At 35.8% G+C, this 17,828-nt stretch overlaps 1 protein-coding gene across 3 annotated transcripts in view; it reads right to left on the bottom strand.

Moving 5' to 3' along the window:
* Positions 1-17,828, bottom strand: part of bcas3 (BCAS3 microtubule associated cell migration factor) — a 295,046-nt gene that overhangs the window by 215,426 nt on the left and 61,792 nt on the right. For all 3 annotated transcript variants that reach the window (XM_028465308.1, XM_028465307.1, XM_028465309.1), the window contains exons 20-22: positions 16,148-16,248; positions 13,540-13,736; positions 12,612-12,721 (exon numbers count right to left, since the gene is read on the bottom strand). In XM_028465308.1, coding sequence (XP_028321109.1) covers positions 12,612-12,721; positions 13,540-13,736; positions 16,148-16,248 — 408 coding nt within the window. The remainder of the gene's footprint in view (positions 1-12,611; positions 12,722-13,539; positions 13,737-16,147; positions 16,249-17,828) is intronic.

Raw genomic sequence — 17,828 nt, 5'->3', positions numbered from 1 at the left:
ATCAAGAAGACGAGGTGATGAAAAATATCAAACTGAATCACATGCAAATAAAGTTTCTTGTTACTAAAATACAAATGGGTCAATCCATGTCACGTCAACAAATGGCCCACGCACAAAAAATTCAGACATTTTTACCAGTTGTTCTTTGATTACATATACAGACACACTATAATGTTTGGATTAATACTTTTTGAGATACAGACAAGACACAAAGCCACGCTACAATGGCCTCACGTAAAGGATTAAAAATATTTGCGAGTGATGAAACAACCTAATGTTGGGATGAAAAAATCAGGAAAAGTGAAAGATTGTCGATGTAAACCTCTTTCATTTATCAAAAGAGTTTAAAAAAGTTGTGCCCCCAAAAATAATCTGTGACCGCAGGGGGCGACAGTTCCAACTCTGAGGTTTGGTGGGAGACAATGAAGACAAAATTTTGGGTGGCAGTTTGGGATTTACTCGCTAAATTCAGCCACCAGAGCATCAGCCATGCATTACTTAAGGGAGAGTAAAGGTCCCTATAAGGAGAGCTCTTCTTCTCTGCTTCATTGTTGGGTAGGGGATTTAATCTCTGCTGTTTGCAGATGATGTTATCCTATCGGCCCCCAGTGAAAATCAACTCACCACCTCCAGGTCAAGGGAGAGGTCTCGCTCCAGGTGGAGGTGGTGGGATGAAGACCGTCTGGGCCTCCCCACTGAGCATCTCTCCCCCCATGAACTGACCGGACAAGCAGCAGACAACAGAAAGGAAGAAAATCCCTGATGGATTTCAACCAATCTTTTCACGAACCGAAAAAGGATAAAGAGGGGAAGGAAGTTTAGAAGAAAATTCCTTGGTCAACATTCCTCACATTCCTGCAGCGACTCTAAACGCACTCTCGTTTTAATGGCGGCAAGACATAATTTGCAGGTGAGGACAGAATGGATAACCTTCCATAATAGCACTCCCTCTGACACAGCTCACACTTTATCATATCTTCAATCTAGACCAAGAGTCTATCTGGAGTAAATACACACACACACACACACACACACACACACACACACACACACACACACACACACACACACACACACACACACACACACACACACACACACACACACACACACACACACACACACACACACACACACACACACACACACACAATGGGATTCCCTAAAAAGTGCTACAATGGTTGTACATTCAAAAAGATTGAAATAATAATGTTTTGTTACAATAACGCACAGTCATTTGTTTCTCAGTTATTATTATGTCCCCAATGGTGATTGGTCTTTGGACGTGTCCTCTTAACCAGTCATTAATCAGATTATATCAGACAGAACACAGCATCAGAGTTAAAGTAAAACAATGAGAGCAAAGTAAAATATTGTGTGATTTTTAAACTCAGTTTGTCTTTTTGAAATGAGACGTGAGAAAAAAAAAATGAAACTGAATTAAAGAGTCAAAGAAAAATGTGGAAATCATTAAAAAACAAAGATATTGAAAAACAACGAAAAGAAAAAAAAAAAATTGGAAGAATGAGGCTGTGTTGTAAATGTCATACTAACGTACGACTCACCCTAACGTACTACTCACACTAACGTACTACTCATACTAACGAACTACTCATCCTAACGTACTACTCATCCTAACGTACTACTCATCCTAACGTACTACTCATCCTAACGTACTACTCATCCTAACGTACTACTCATCCTAACGTACTACTCATCCTAACGTACTACTCATCCTAACGTACTACTCATACTAACGTACGACTCACCCTAACGTACTACTCACACTAACGTACTACTCACACTAACGTACTACTCATCCTAACGTACTACTCATCCTAACGTACTACTCATACTAACGTACTACTCATACTAACGTACTACTCATACTAACGTACTACTCATCCTAACGTACTACTCATACTAACGTACTAATCATACTAACGTACTACTCATACTAACGTACTACTCATACTAACGTACTAATCATACGAACGTACTACGCATACTAACGTACTTCTCATCCTAACGTACTACTCATCCTAACGTACTACTCATACTAACGTACGACTCACCCTAACGTACTACTCACACTAACGTACTACTCACACTAACGTACTACTCATCCTAACGTACTACTCATCCTAACGTACTACTCATACTAACGTACTACTCATACTAACGTACTACTCATACTAACGTACTACTCATCCTAACGTACTACTCATACTAACGTACTAATCATACTAACGTACTACTCATACTAACGTACTACTCATACTAACGTACTAATCATACGAACGTACTACGCATACTAACGTACTTCTCATCCTAACGTACTAATCATCCTAACGTACTACTCATCCTAACGTACTACTCATCCTAACGTACTACTCATCCTAACGTACTACTCATACTAACGTATTACTCATACTAACGTACCACTCATCCTAACGTACTACTCATCCTAACGTACTACTCATCCTAACGTACTACTCATCCTAACGTACTAATCATACTAACGTACTACTCATCCTAACGTACTACTCATCCTAACGTACTACTCATACTAACGTATTACTCATCCTAACGTACTACTCATCCTAACGTACTACTCATCCTAACGTACTACTCATCCTAACGTACTACTCATACTAACGTACTACTCATACTAACTCTGTATGACATCGTATATCAGCTCACCAAAATGCTTTTACATCGGTTTGGAACTTTTTAAAATATCCTGCTAACAAACAACAACAAAAATACACACAAACCCATTGTAGTTTCCTGTGTTAATGCTCTGATTGATTGTTATTCTAAATGCTGACATGAGTTGATCATGTGACCCTCAGATCAGACATAATGACATTTTTGTGGGTGTAATGATAGATATGATATGTATTGTTCATGTGTGTCTGGTGACAGAATAGTAACTAAAGGGAATAATATTCTGGTTAATGATGTCTCCTTGTCATCTGATGGAGAGGCCAACAGATGGAGGAATGGGCAGCCTGGCACGGAGCCCCATGCAGATTGAGGTCACGAGAATGACAGCGTGGCACAGCCAATGGCCCTTCCTCTTCCTCTTCTTCTTCCCTTTCCACTTCCTCACTGATGAATGCTCAGCGTGGAGCTGGAGTCCAATCTAGGACACGTCTTATAACGTTGTCATGGTGTCTTTAAAGTCTACATCCTGAGATCTTTATTAGCTCTTTTTATGGAAGGCAGACACTTTAATATGTTAAGGTTTCGTTTATTCAAACAACTGATATTCAGGAAATTTACTGTGACCTCCTGACATGTTTCGACTGTCAACTGCCAGTCTTCCTCAGAGGCGTCTGTTACACAGAAGTCAAGCACTATCAGCAGACACCTCTGAAGAAGACTGGCAGTTGACTGGTTCAGTGCTGAGAAATCCCTGTTGAAGTGAAAGCATCTTATAGCCTGAAGTCGACCACTTCCATCCACTTCCTCCTCCACAATAATGGAATAATGGAACAAACGCAAACGTCTGCAAAGTGTCTAAAATCCTTAGAATTGTAACGATGTAGTGATGATGGGCCAAAAGGCTCAGTTTTTCACCATGTGTGAAACATAGAGAGAAATATCATCTCACTAAATGTTCCACGTTCTCCATAACGCACGCGTGACCGCAACACACACAACTTTCGGTTTGTATTTCAATTTTACTCTCATAAAATTACAACTTTATTCACGAAATATTACAACTTTAATCTCGTAGTGCCCCAATATCCCGTCGTACACAAAAGACTTTCCACCACTAAGTCTCTTACAGCGCCTCCCTGAGGCCACTCACAGTAACTGAGTCTCTAACAAACCCAGGCTAAACAGGAATCCAGTGGTTCCCAATCTTTTTTTCCCAGTGTACCACTTTGCATTTTTGTCAAATCATAAGTTCCCTCATAATTTCTTATGCTTTTTCATTTGTGGAACAACGGGCTCTCCTAAACCCCTAACTGTGTCACATTGGTTCAAAACATTGGTTCCCTAAGATGTAATCAATAAAACAAATATAATGAAATATATCTACGAATATTTATCGCACAAGTTTGATGCTTAAATTTATGAAAAGTTCATCTCAAGTGAAGTATTTTATTTAATTTTACCGAAGCTGTACGACCTACCAGTAAACGATGAGTATGGGTCAAAGATCATGACGGCACAAAAAAAAAACAAAAAAATACTTATGGCCACAAATTGACACACAGACTGGTACCATTGAACAACATTTCCTTTCAATGTGTGACCTTAACCTTCGCTAAAGGTCATATTTAAGGTCAAGGTCAGTCTTTTGTTTTTCCTGCATTTCTAATTTCATCTTAATTAGTAAAAAGAACAAACTTGTCAACAAATCCAGATACAGGTTATATTTTTTGCAAAATCTTTCAATCTTCAATTGCCAAATACGTATTTGCCTTGTGAATACAGGTCTTGCCTCGTTGTCTCCTATTGTCAGAAGTGTGATAAAATACCTCTACAGCATAAAATAATTATGTTTCAATAAATGACAAGAAAATATAGTATTTTATTCAGCAATAGTACTATAATAATGTCAGTTTCTGCTGAATTTGTCCAAAAATAGCCTAAAAAAAGGAACTCGGAACATTCCATAATTATTTCTAAGTATTGTCAAATCTTTCTGAATACCCCCTGCAATGTGCCCCTGTACCCCTGTTTGGGAACCACAGCTGTAATGGATCTGGGAGCATTAAAGGGCCCAGAAGTGCAGTCAGTGGGTGAGGACCCCCGCTATAGTTTGGTAGATGGAGCCAGGAGAAAGAAAGCTCACACAGACAGATATAGATCTAAACTGCTTTCAATTGTTTTGTAAATTATATAATTCAAGCAGTTCTTTAATGCAAGTGAAGCAGCGAAACACACCAACACAGCTCGTTTACACACACGGAGATGCCCTCAATCTGCAGTGGGTGAACTCGTGGCAGATGCCAGACACACACATCAGAAATCCATTCAGTCACTAAAACGAGCAGCTGCTCAGCCTTCAGGGCCCTGCGGACGTTCACGCACACATTATGGCACGCTGGCGTTCAAACACACACACACACACACACACACACGTGTAGCACTGAAGCTGCCGGGGCATTCCGTCCAGTGCAGACGACAGAAGAGAGCAGGAAAAACGCCATCAGCAGCCATCTGTATCAGTCCCTGTCACACCTTTAAGTCCCTCCGTCACACACATGCTCGTCACATGTGGCTAAACTGTCCCTGCCCTACAGACCCAAAGCCTCACACTAACGCTGGTTAATGCACTTCCTGTTGCAACCAAGGAAAACTCAAATACATTTCAGAGCAAATCGGGCTGTTCCATATCATTCCAACAAATGGTCCACGAACTTTGGCCTCATAAAATTCAAATTTTACCAATTGTTTCGTGATTTTTCTATAAGCATGCTGTGGATTTTAAGAGATATTTTTTGAGATATGGACAATTTAGTGGGGGGGGGGGGAGTGGTGGATTATTGTGGGTCCTTATTTTTCAAAAATAAAGATGAAGAAGTAGCATAAAGAAGACTTGTTTTATATCACAATAAAGAGTAATCTTTATACTGTAAATTAAAACTGAGATCAGATATTTTATTACATTCCCACATGAAGTTATGGGCCAATGAAAATAGTAAAAAAAAAAAAAAAAACAAACAATGTATATATATATATATGACTAATCAAAAGGTCCACGGCCACGCACTTCGGTCTCAAAAAATTCTGAAATGTTTACTGATTGTTCCGTGATTATTCTATTAGCACACTGTAGATTTTAAGATTCATTGGATGAATACTTTTTGAGATATGGACACTTTAGTGGTGGTGGTGGGGGGGTTGTGCGTCATTATGTTTTCATGATGCAGTGGTTTTTATATTTTTTATGTTACTTGTGCAAAACGAATAAACAATAAATGATTATTAGACACAGAGCCAGGATTTTCAACATTTTTAAGTGGTGAAATAACCTAACGTTGGGGTCTGAAATGAAAATGAAGAAATCACATAAAGAAAAAATTGTTTCATAACCTAAAAGCTCAAACATACTCGGGCGTACACCCGAGACCCAAACATGTTCCAGACCCAAACACACACTGACTTTGTGACTATTTAGAGGAGCTGACATGTCCACCAGATATATAGGATGTATAGCAGATCTATTTCTATATTCTGAGAGAGTAGGTGGAGCTTATTACTGTACCATATTTACCTTTCTATGTGATGGAGTTACAGATATATTGGAAAATGAAAATGAAAGATAAATAAGGACACACACTCCTCACTACATTATCCATATCTCAAAAAGTGCTGATCAAATCAAACTAATAATGTACAGTGTGAATATTGAATAATCAGGGAACACTTGGTTAAAATGAGATAAATCAAGAATATAATTCTTTAAACCTTCTTTGAACATTAAAATATATATTTTTTAAATGGTGGGAATGGAGATGGTCATTTATTTTAAACAATGATCTATTGTTTAAAAATGACATTTTTGCATTGACTAAAATTTTTAGAAATAGAGTGAAAATGTAAATACTGTAAAAAAAAACAAAAATAAAAATAAATAATAATAATTACAAAAATAATAATAATACTGTAGTAATAATAATGACAATAATAAATCAATTTAGATATTATCCAAACATCATAATCCAAGATTCCAAAATGTGGTCATTTTTTTAACGAACATTGAAAACGTATTTACCAAGTGTATGTTTACAAAACCGTTTACAGTCAAAATTTTGATGCCCTGTAGGCTCAGTTTTTAATAAATCATAAACATGTAAATGGTTTGTGTACAGGGTTCCCACAGATTCAGTCCTGACTTTTTATTGCCAGTTGAAATTCAGTTTAAGACCAACTTCACAGTAAACACAAAGTAAACACACAAAATGACAGTAAAATACAGTACACAAATAAAACAGACTAAAATAATCAAAATCACTCAAAACAAAAATACAAAAAATAAAAACCATTAAGGAAAATCTCATTGGACAGGCATTTTTTGTTAAATGTACATTCTGCAGCAACCACGTCACTGTTTTGTAGTTAGTTCTACTGTCGTGATTGTGCAACATTATGGTAATTATTATTTTTTATTCATTTTTTAAACAGATGTTACCATCAATTGTGAAATGTGAGACTAATTACAGTCATAAAATCATATGTATGTATTAAATTACTTATGTGTTAAAATTCAAGACTTTTGGAACATTTATGGACATTTTAATGACAATTAAGGCTTTATTTTTAGATTCACGAATTTAATGCCTTTTAAGGCTTCTCTGAAGATGAGCTGGAGACAGTTTTGGTGCCAATGGAACAAAAATATTAGGGACATTTTTTTGATAAAAACACAGTGATGGACTTCATAATTTGCAATAGCTTTAATTGTACCAAGGTTTCTTTGGTGTTGGGGCTACATTTTGGTAAAAGTTGCAAATTTGTAGCACATGTGGTTTATTTGTTATACATTTTCCAAATGTTGAACTTTAGAGGCTTCCTGGAGCTTTGTGTAAAGTTTGGAGATTGTTCATGTATGAGAAAAAAAAAAGTAGGAGATAAAACCATGTTTAGCAATGCTAAACATTTGCTTTCCACCATATTATTCCTCTCCGTAATGTTTCTATTTGGTGTCACTGGTTCCTAAACTGTAATTCCCTCTTAAATATTGTGATATTTTGACTAAAGTTATTAAAGTCTCTTTCTATTAATGTCTTAAAACCCAAAGCAAAGACATCAGTTAAGGAGAATCTCCTTTCTGTTGTCTCTCTCCTTTAGAATAAATGTTGCTCGACTTTGTATCACTGCTATTGATGGCCCAGAAAACACCAAACCCAGTGATGATAGCTGTAGCATTCTTTCACGAGCCAGTGGTTCACTGAACACTCCTTTAGGCCATGAAGAGGCTGGGTGGAGGGAAGTGACAATGGCACCTATTGTTGGGAATCCACTGGGAGACGCAGGACTAGCAGCAGTAGCTGCTGAAGAAAGCGGATGTTTGTCGTAAAGAAGAGATGCCATTGATGGCATATGTGATCACAGTTGGAGAAGACAAAGCTCCTTTATAGGAGCAGAAAGTAATTGTATGGTATAGATTACTGAGGTATGTGTATCATTAAAAGAAGCAAAAGAAGCACAGGTGCAGGTTCATCCTGGAAGAGCTCATCATTAAATGCGTTGTTCATATTTTTAACAATGTGGTTCTCAATCTGTGATCCTCCAAAATAAAGGTTCCATAGAGCAGGGACCCCCACTGTATCTGAAGGTGGTTGAACACAGACATGAACATTGAAGAACAGTCATGTGGAGACAGGACCATCTATAAGGGGGAATAAAGGGGAGAGATTTTTGGGGTCCATCCATAAAGTCAGTAAAATGATGGTCCATTGTTCTATGAATCTGTGATAACCACATTTATTTATTCATCTGAATAATATCCACTGTTATCCAGGAACGTTTATTATTATTATTATAGTCATCTTAAAGATGGAAATCCTGGTTTTAATCACTAACAAAATGGTTCAAAGTGACCAAAAATGGTAGAAAAGGTGGTGAAATGGGATTTTAAAAACTACAGAAACTGGTAAAAAAAAAAAATGCTAAAAAGGATTCAAAGTGTCAATATTGGAACAATTAGTTTAAACTGGCAAATAATGGGCATGACAAATGGTGAATGTGGTTAAACTGGCAAAAAATAATCATGAAATATGGTGAAAAGAGATTAAAAGTGAGAGTGGAAAAAAGTGCAGAAAAGTCATTGAAATGTGATGTAGAAATGGAAGTAATGTAGCAAAAATACATTAAAATAAGCAAAAATATGGCAAGAAAAAGTGATGAAAATAGGTTAAAATATGATGAGTTTGGTGTAGTTGCAGAAAAAGGGTAAAAATAAACATAAACGGGCTCAAATTGTTCAAAAAAATACACAAAATTAGTCCAAAAACACATATTACAGAAGAAAAGAAAACAAACATATACAAAAGGACAATAAAAATTACACAAAAATACTTAAAAAAACACATATTGCTGAAAAAAGGGCAACAAACATTTACAATAGGAAAAAAAAGTCCACAAAATGACTCCAAAAACACAAAGTATTACTAAAAAATGACAAAAAAAAAAACAATGACAACACAAACTATGTGTCGCTTCCTGTGTTAATGTTAATGCTGAGATTGGTCATTATTATTCTAATGCTGACATGAATGATGATCATGTGACTCTCAGATCAGATACAATCACATGTTTGTATCTTTGCTTGATGAAGGTTTCCCTTCTCTGCAAATATTTAAAGTTTATGTCAAACACACACACACACACACACACACACACACACACACACACACACACACACACACACACACACACACACACACACACACACACACACACACACACACACACACACACACACACTATTTGTCCTCTTAATAGACAGTGCTGAGTTAAGATTGAAAAAACTGTGTAACTCATTTGTGGCGCGTGTGTGTGTGTGTGTGTGTGTGCGTGTGCAGATGGTGTTCTAACACCTCAGGGAAGGCAGAGATAAGGCGAGTGTATGAAGTGAGATAAGATGCTAGCAGACACAGGGGAGACTGACTAACTGTAAGTGAGTCACCGATGGCGAGAGATTGCCTTCTGTCTCACTCTGTGCATCACACACACACACACACACACACAAACACACACACACACACACACACACACACACACACACACACACACACACACACACACACACACACACTTAGTCCCATCACATTGGCTGGAAAACTGCAGCCTTTCATTTCACTAAGTCCATAAAGAATTTATTTATACTCTTAGAATACATACGAGAAGAAAAAAAAGATCATTCTTACTGTAAATCTCACCTGTGTCTTAAATTGTGTCACTAAACTTGTACAAATACGTTAGACAGCATTCAAACACTTTAAAATCTAAAACACACACACACACACACACACACACACACACACACACACACACACACACACACACGCACACACACACACACAGATGTAAGCGAGATAAGAAACGGCGCCAAACCTGTGACAGAAAACAACATCAAACCTCCCGACAAACGCTGATAAACATCACCTTCATCTCTGAGCCTGGATGTGACCTCCTCCACTGTCTATAGATATATCTGTGTCTATAGACCAGGGTTCCTTTCAATTATCATTGGAATCGCATAATTAGTCATTAATTACAGTTATGGCGTAATTGTATTTGGCAACTGAAAATTCTCCGAGGCTCTTAATGCAGCACTAATGACATATCATCCCATAGGGACAATGTCAAGGATGTGCAGTCGATCGTTTCTGGAGCCAAAATGTCAAGGTCAAGGTTGTGTCAAAAACCAAAACTTTCTATATCTCTGCAAATATTTATTGTACAAGTTTTATGTTTACATTTATGAAAAGTTAATCTCAAGTGGATTATTTTATTTCATTGGACCAAAGCTGTACGACCTACCAGTAAAGCACCTCAATGCTACCATGTAGCAGCTAGCATCTCAATCCTAAACATGAAACAGCTAGCACCTGAATGCTAACATGTACTGTAGCAGGTAGCACCTCAATGCTAAACATGAACCAGCTAGAACCTCAATGCTAAACATGTAGCAGCTAGCACCTCAATGCTAACATGTAGCAGCTAGCATCTCAATCCTAAACATGTAGCAGCTAGCACCTCAATGCTAACATGTACTATAGCAGCTAGCATCTCAATCCTAAACATGTAGCAGCTAGCACCTCAATGCTAACATGTACTATAGCAGCTAGCATCTCAATGCTAAACATGTAGCAGCTAGCACCTCAATGCATCTCAATCCTAAACATGTAGCAGCTAGCATCTCAATGCTAACATGTACTATAGCAGCTAGCATCTCAATCCTAAACATGTAGCAGCTAGCACCTCAATGCTAACATGTACTATAGCAGCTAGCATCTCAATGCTAAACATGTAGCAGCTAGCACCTCAATGCATCTCAATCCTAAACATGTAGCAGCTAGCATCTCAATCCTAAACATGTAGCAGCTAGCATCTCAATGCTAACATGTACTATAGCAGCTAGCATCTCAATACTAAACAAGTAGCAGTTAAGTAGAGGATGTGGGCGGGGCTAGAAGCGCTGCTACAGATAAACTATTTCAGACTAAATTCATCATCTTCATCAGTTGTTCTGTTTATTTCATGATTTCCACAGATATTATAAATATTTTACACTGTTCAGTTTATATTTCTCTGGAATGTTCTGGACTAAGTGATGTTTTTATTTTAATACAAAAACACATTTGTTTTAGAAAGTTTACTAAAATCCATAAAAGCATGAATATAGTTAAATGTAAGTTAGTGCTTTATGAACAATGCCATCATAAAATTATTTATTCATATTACACATTATGTTAGCACTCAGTGATTGAAATAAAAACTACTGAGTTGTTTAAGATCATTTATTGTTTTCATTGATTCAGTCATTTACCAGAATATTAATGTGATAGAAGCACAAACACTCACAAAATCAATTACTCTGATTCTACTGGTTTGGCCTTAACTTCATCATTATTCTCTGTTTTGATACTTTACTGGTTAAAACTTCCTGAAATCATACTAAACATGATAAATAGTGAAAATTTGAAGATCTAAAGAGACAGATTTGGCTCCAGTTTGACACTTATGTATTAAACCATCAGCTCCACCTGTCGTTGAACCAGAACCTTTTCACATATGAAGCCAGAGATTTGGAAAGGAAATATGGGTGAAATTAGAAACTATTAGTATTATTTGTCCATTAGTCACACTTTCTAAACATTTTCCAGTGAATAATAATAATAATAATAATAATAATAATAATAATATTAATAATAATAATAATAATAATGAATAAATAATATGACATAGTTGATAATAATAGTAAATGGTGAAATTTGTTCCAAAACAGAGGCACTTCCGTTTCATGATTTAAAAAAGTACATTTCTTTAAAATATGGGTCAGATTGATTTTTTATTGAATTCAGAAAATTAATTCCTTTCGTCTGTTTTCCTCGATCACACACAATATGCACAACTATAACATCACATTGCACTCCCACCTTAAAAGAGTCGACTCTTCCCCACCCCTTCCATCGTCCCACCCTGACTCCCTCTCCCCTGTTCCCTTCCCCCACCCAGGTGTAACACTGCCCTCTCTTTTTACATCCTCCCTATAATAAAGTGTTTCTTACCCTTCCTTAAGGAGGACTGCTGATGATCGTAAAAAGATTGCACTACATATCTAGTGTTGATCTCCGACAGCATGAGCACACCAGGTAAAAAAATTAATACAAAATTGAAACTAAACTTCCATTGATCGCCAGTTTTTTAAAATGTTCAATGCAGAAAATAATTGAATCTTCCTCTAACTAAGAATGAAGGAGAGCAGGAGTTGGGGTACACTTTTTAAAAAGTAGCATTCATTTTGTAAATATAAAGATATTTTTTAGGTTAAAATTAAAAACGTTAGATTTGAATAAACTATGATGTGTGTAGCATTAGAGAAAGTGTGGAAAAGTGTTTAAATTCCAGCTCCCTACCTGGTTCAGCATCCATGATGTTGGCCGGCCCACGATGATGATGATGATGATCTCCAGCCAATAGGGAGGAGCCAGGCATGCTGACGGGCTCTGAGTGCACAGGATGGATCCTAGAGGGACATTAAATAGAATATTAAAAATAAACCAGGAAACCTGTTAATAGACAGTTCTAAACCTATACCTCTAGTTGTGGGAATGCTAACACGTTTACATTTAATGTAATATTTTAAGCTTTTACTGTAAACTACTATATCCCTGCACATTTTTAACTCAGACAATTTTAGAACCAAAATGTTGTCAACTTTCTAATCTACAAATATATGTTCAGTGCATTGTCGAGGTTGAGCTCTGACAAAATAAAATGTATATATATTTTATAATTGACCCAGTTTGTCATACACCATTCACAGATTAAAATGTTCTACTAACTCTCTGACTTTTAATGTAATTCACCATTTAATGCAAATCAGGCAGCTTTTGCAAGCTTTAGAGTGTTTGATTAGACCTGCTAGAGTGTGACAGCTGCTGCTCATAAACTTTGAAGAAAAATGCTGTTAAAACTTTAATCCTGCATCTTAAAATGTTGCTAAAATCTTCCTATTTTTATAATTGTACTTTTCGTGGGAATGCTTAGCATTCATCCCTTACTTTGCTTCCACAAGACTTCTATGTGCAGCTTTAGCTCACTACCTTCCTTGCCCTGCACAATGTCTGTAACTTTAACTATAAATAAAAGTTGTATAAATCTTCAATGACTGAACCTAATGCTGTCAGTAGTACCTACATATATCTAAGCTTTTGGTAGACTGTACAAACATGTGTAACACATACAGCCAAAGGAGTTGGCGATCTTTGTTTGTTTCTGATTGTTAATAAAGTACACACCTACGAGAGCCCACTGTGGGCTGTGGTGATAGTTTTCCAGTACCTGAGGCTATGGAGGTCCAGGTCATCTGTGTCAAAGTCCAACAGGGGCTGCTGCACATCTGTTGACCCATGGGACTGAATTACTGAGGAAGAGGAGGAGATGACTGTGGTTTGACCTGAAGGCTGAATGGTCTTAAACTGGAACTGGGGACCCATCCAGAGGCGACGATGGGGACCAGTGTGGGTCACGATCTCCACCTACGGAAATGAAGGAAATCTTTTTGCACTTAAAGCCGCTGGAGACGATTTTTCTTGTGTTTCTTCAACACATTCAATTGCATCTAAATTCAGATCTTTTTGTGTAAAAACATCAAAAAAACTGTCCTTATTTCAGTGAAAACAGCAAAAATGTGTTGGAAGTCACTTTGTCAGAGTTTTTGGGGTAAACACAAGAAATCACAGAAAGAATGAAGTAAAAACACTTCTGTGTATTCGTCTACAGCAGTGGTTCGCAACCTTTTTCAGCCCGTGACCCCCAAAATAAAGGCCCCATCTATAAGGGGGAATAAAGGGGAGAGATTTTTGGGGTTCATCCATAAAGTCAGTAAAATGATGGTCCATTGTTCTATGAATCTGTGATAACCACATTTATTTATTCATCTGAATAATATTATTATTATTATAGTCATCTTAAAAATGTAAATCCTTGTTTTAATCACTAATAAAATGGGTTCAAAATGGTGGGAAAGGTGGTGAAATGGGATTTTAAAAACCACAGAAATTGGTTAAAAGTTACAAATTAGAGTGGATAAAAACACAGAAATATTGGTAAAAAAAAAAAAAAAAAAATGGGTTCAAAGTGTCAATATTGGAACAATTCATTTAAACTGGCAAATAATGGGCATGTCAAATCAAAAAAAGCATTAAATATGGTGGAAAAAAGGTTAAAAGTGACAATAATGGGTCAATAATGTGAAGAATGTGCAGAAAAGGCATCAGAATTTCACGGAGAAGTGGCAGTGATCAAAGGATAGCACCAGGACAGCACCAGGATAGCACCAGGACAGCACCAGGATAGCACCAGGATAGCACCAGGATAGCACAAGAATAGCACCAGGATAGCACCAAAAAAATAAAAAATAAAAAAGGCAGGGATAGATGTGATTCTGGCAAATATCAGGGCTGATTTGAACTGGAGCTTTTCAGACTAAGTGATGTGCATTTCAACTCATCAATTATGGACGTGGCAGAATTATTGATGGTGAAAATGTCGTACCTTATTCGCTGACACCATGAATAAGTGCTAGGAGAGTTAACATAGCTCAACCAACTGCATATATTCCAGTGAGTTGTCTGGATTTCCCACTGCTAAGTACATTATCCTGTGAGGAACAGTTTCAGTAGCACACAGACAATATTTCATATTTTAACTACATGATGATGTATTGTGAGAGTGGTTCCCAAACTGGGGGGCACAAGAACGACCATGCAGAGCACATGTATTTTTCTTTGCACTCAAACAACTTTATTATTACTCTTCTAGAATAAATGATTGAATGTTTTATGTTGTTTTTATACATTTTGGAGTAAAATAGTCAAATGTTTTACCTTAATGGTTACATGTATACACCTTTTGTTGAAATGTTGTTATATTAAGGGACCTAAAAAACAATGGGGGGCGCAGCAGAAAAGTTTGAGAACAACTGTACTATAGAATGTTTAAAAAGTATGATACACAGATTATTACTTTAAGTTAATTCATACATAGAAAATGGTTTTCAGTAATCTGAGAGGATGACAGAGCCTTTTAATTTTAATTTTATTACAATGTATTGTCTCAAACATAATTTAAAATGTGATTTTTTTAAAAAAGGAAAATGAGCAGAAAAAAGCTTTTTCAAGTTTCAAGGAATCTAAATCAAGCTCAGAAAATAAACACATTATCAGCTCAGGTCACAACAATTCTCCAATCATTAAATCCTGTTCATTTCTAATATTTGACTTATTTATGGGACACAAATTTTCACAACATAAATATTTAAAAATAAACAAAATTGGAAATATCTCGATCAGGAAACAATTGAACAATTTCCCAACGCAACAAAACTCTTCTATAGCTGCTAAAATAGAGTAATCAAACTTCTGCAATTCACCATTATTTGCCAGTTTATACTAATTGTTCCAATATTGACACTTTGAACCCTTTTTACCACTTTTTAACCAATTTCTGTGGTTTTTAAAATCCCATTTCACCACTTTTTCCACCATTTTTGGTCACTTTGAACCATTTTATTAGTGATTAAAACCAGGATTTCCATCTTTAAGATGACTATAATAATAATAATAAACGTTCCTGGATAACAGTGGATATTATTCAGATGAATAAATAAATGTGGTTATCACAGATTCATAGAACAATGGATCATCATAGATGGTCCTGTCTCCACATGACTGTTCTTCAATGCTCATGTCTGTGTTCAACCACCTTCAGCTACAGTGGGGGTCCCCACTCTCTGGGACCTTTATTTTGGGGGTCCCCACTCTGATAAAGGTTGAGGATCATTGTTTTAAATGACATCATATCTTCTAATGAAGAACAGCATTTGTCTATTTGTGTCTGTTCTTCAGTTTGACAGGTGAACCTGTAATGTAGTGATGGTTAAAGTCACCTGAGAGAGCCACTCCTCGTCAACCTCACGACTGTGATCTGAAGCCAGTCTGTCAGACGACTCTCGCTGACCACGCACGTCTTTGCTCCTCAGAGGCATTGCTTTAAAAAACAAGAGTAAAACTAATTACACTGGTGTAAATTGTTCAAACAGATAATGAGAAACATTCAATCCAGATTATATCTCCAAAGTTATAATAATTAGCGAGTCCGAAAAATGATTCTAAAACACAAGGAGCATCAGGTTTATTAAGGAAACCTACAAACCAGTTTGGGTAAAACTGAGTAATAGATCACTACAGATAGGGGCACATGTGTTACAAAACAAAAATAGACAAAAAAAACTTTTAAAAAAGTACAAAATTACAAACAAATAAACAAAAGGAAAATTGGAATACACACGATTAACCAAAGAACAGACAAGACGACTAAAAATACACAAAGAGAACAGTGAAATTCACAAAATGACAAAATCAGCAAATAAACTTTTACATTAGAGAGAAATACATAAAACAAAAACAAAAACATAAAACAAAAATATACACAAATAATACAAACATATATTAAATGATTAAATATACCTGATTAACCCAAAAACAGACAAGATGACTCCCAAAAATACACAAAATTAAAAAAAAAAAAACAAATTGAAAGAAATACACACAAATTACTCAAAAAAGACAAAACGACTGCAAACAAACAAAAAATTATAGATATTTCCAAAATGATAACAAAAATACACAAAATGACTACAGAAATACAAAACAATTACAAAAAAAAACATAAAAGACAACAACAGAAAAATGTACAAAACAAAAATAGACAAAAATACTAAAAAAAAAACATGCTGAAACACAGACAAATACACAAAAAGAAAACAGAAAAACACAAAATTATCAAGGAAGAGAAGACGACTAAAAAATACACAAAAACAGTGATATTTATAAAATGACAACAAAAATGACCTAATAAAATTCCAAAATTACGGAAAAATACACCAAAGGACAACAAAAATACACACAATAACACAAACATATATTGAATTACAACAGAACTACACAACATTAATTAAAAAACAGACGACTACAAACAAACAGAAAATTAAATAAAACTACAATACAAATACACAGAAAAAGTAGACAATAAACGACAACAGAAATACACAAAATGACAACTAAAATACAAAAAAATGTAAATACACAAAATTAACAAAAATAGACAAGACGACTAAAAATACACAAAGAGAACAGTGAAATTTACAAAATGAGAACAAAAATACACAAAATCACAGAAAAATACACAAAATAACACAAACATTTATTGAATGACAAAATAAATACACACCATTAACCCAAAAACAGACGAGACGACTACAAACAAAAAAATACAGATATTTAAAAAATGACAACAAAAATACACAAAAATGACTTGAAAAAACAAACTGCAGAAAATATGCTAAACGGTAACAAAAATAACCAGAATAATTACAAAAACTAAGTATATAACAGAAAAGTAAATACAACTACAACACAAATGCACAAAATTGACACCAAAAACATGGAAAAACACACAAACCCTTTGTTGTTTCCTGTGTTAATGCTCTGATTGATCTTTATTCTAAATGCTGACATGAATGTTGATCATGTGACCCTCTGATTAGATACAATCACATGTTTGTGGCC

Source organism: Gouania willdenowi, chromosome 13 (assembly GCF_900634775.1).
Source record: "Gouania willdenowi chromosome 13, fGouWil2.1, whole genome shotgun sequence".
NCBI classification, from domain to species: Eukaryota; Metazoa; Chordata; class Actinopteri; order Blenniiformes; family Gobiesocidae; genus Gouania; species Gouania willdenowi.
This window is presented reverse-complemented; position numbering and strand designations above follow the sequence as displayed.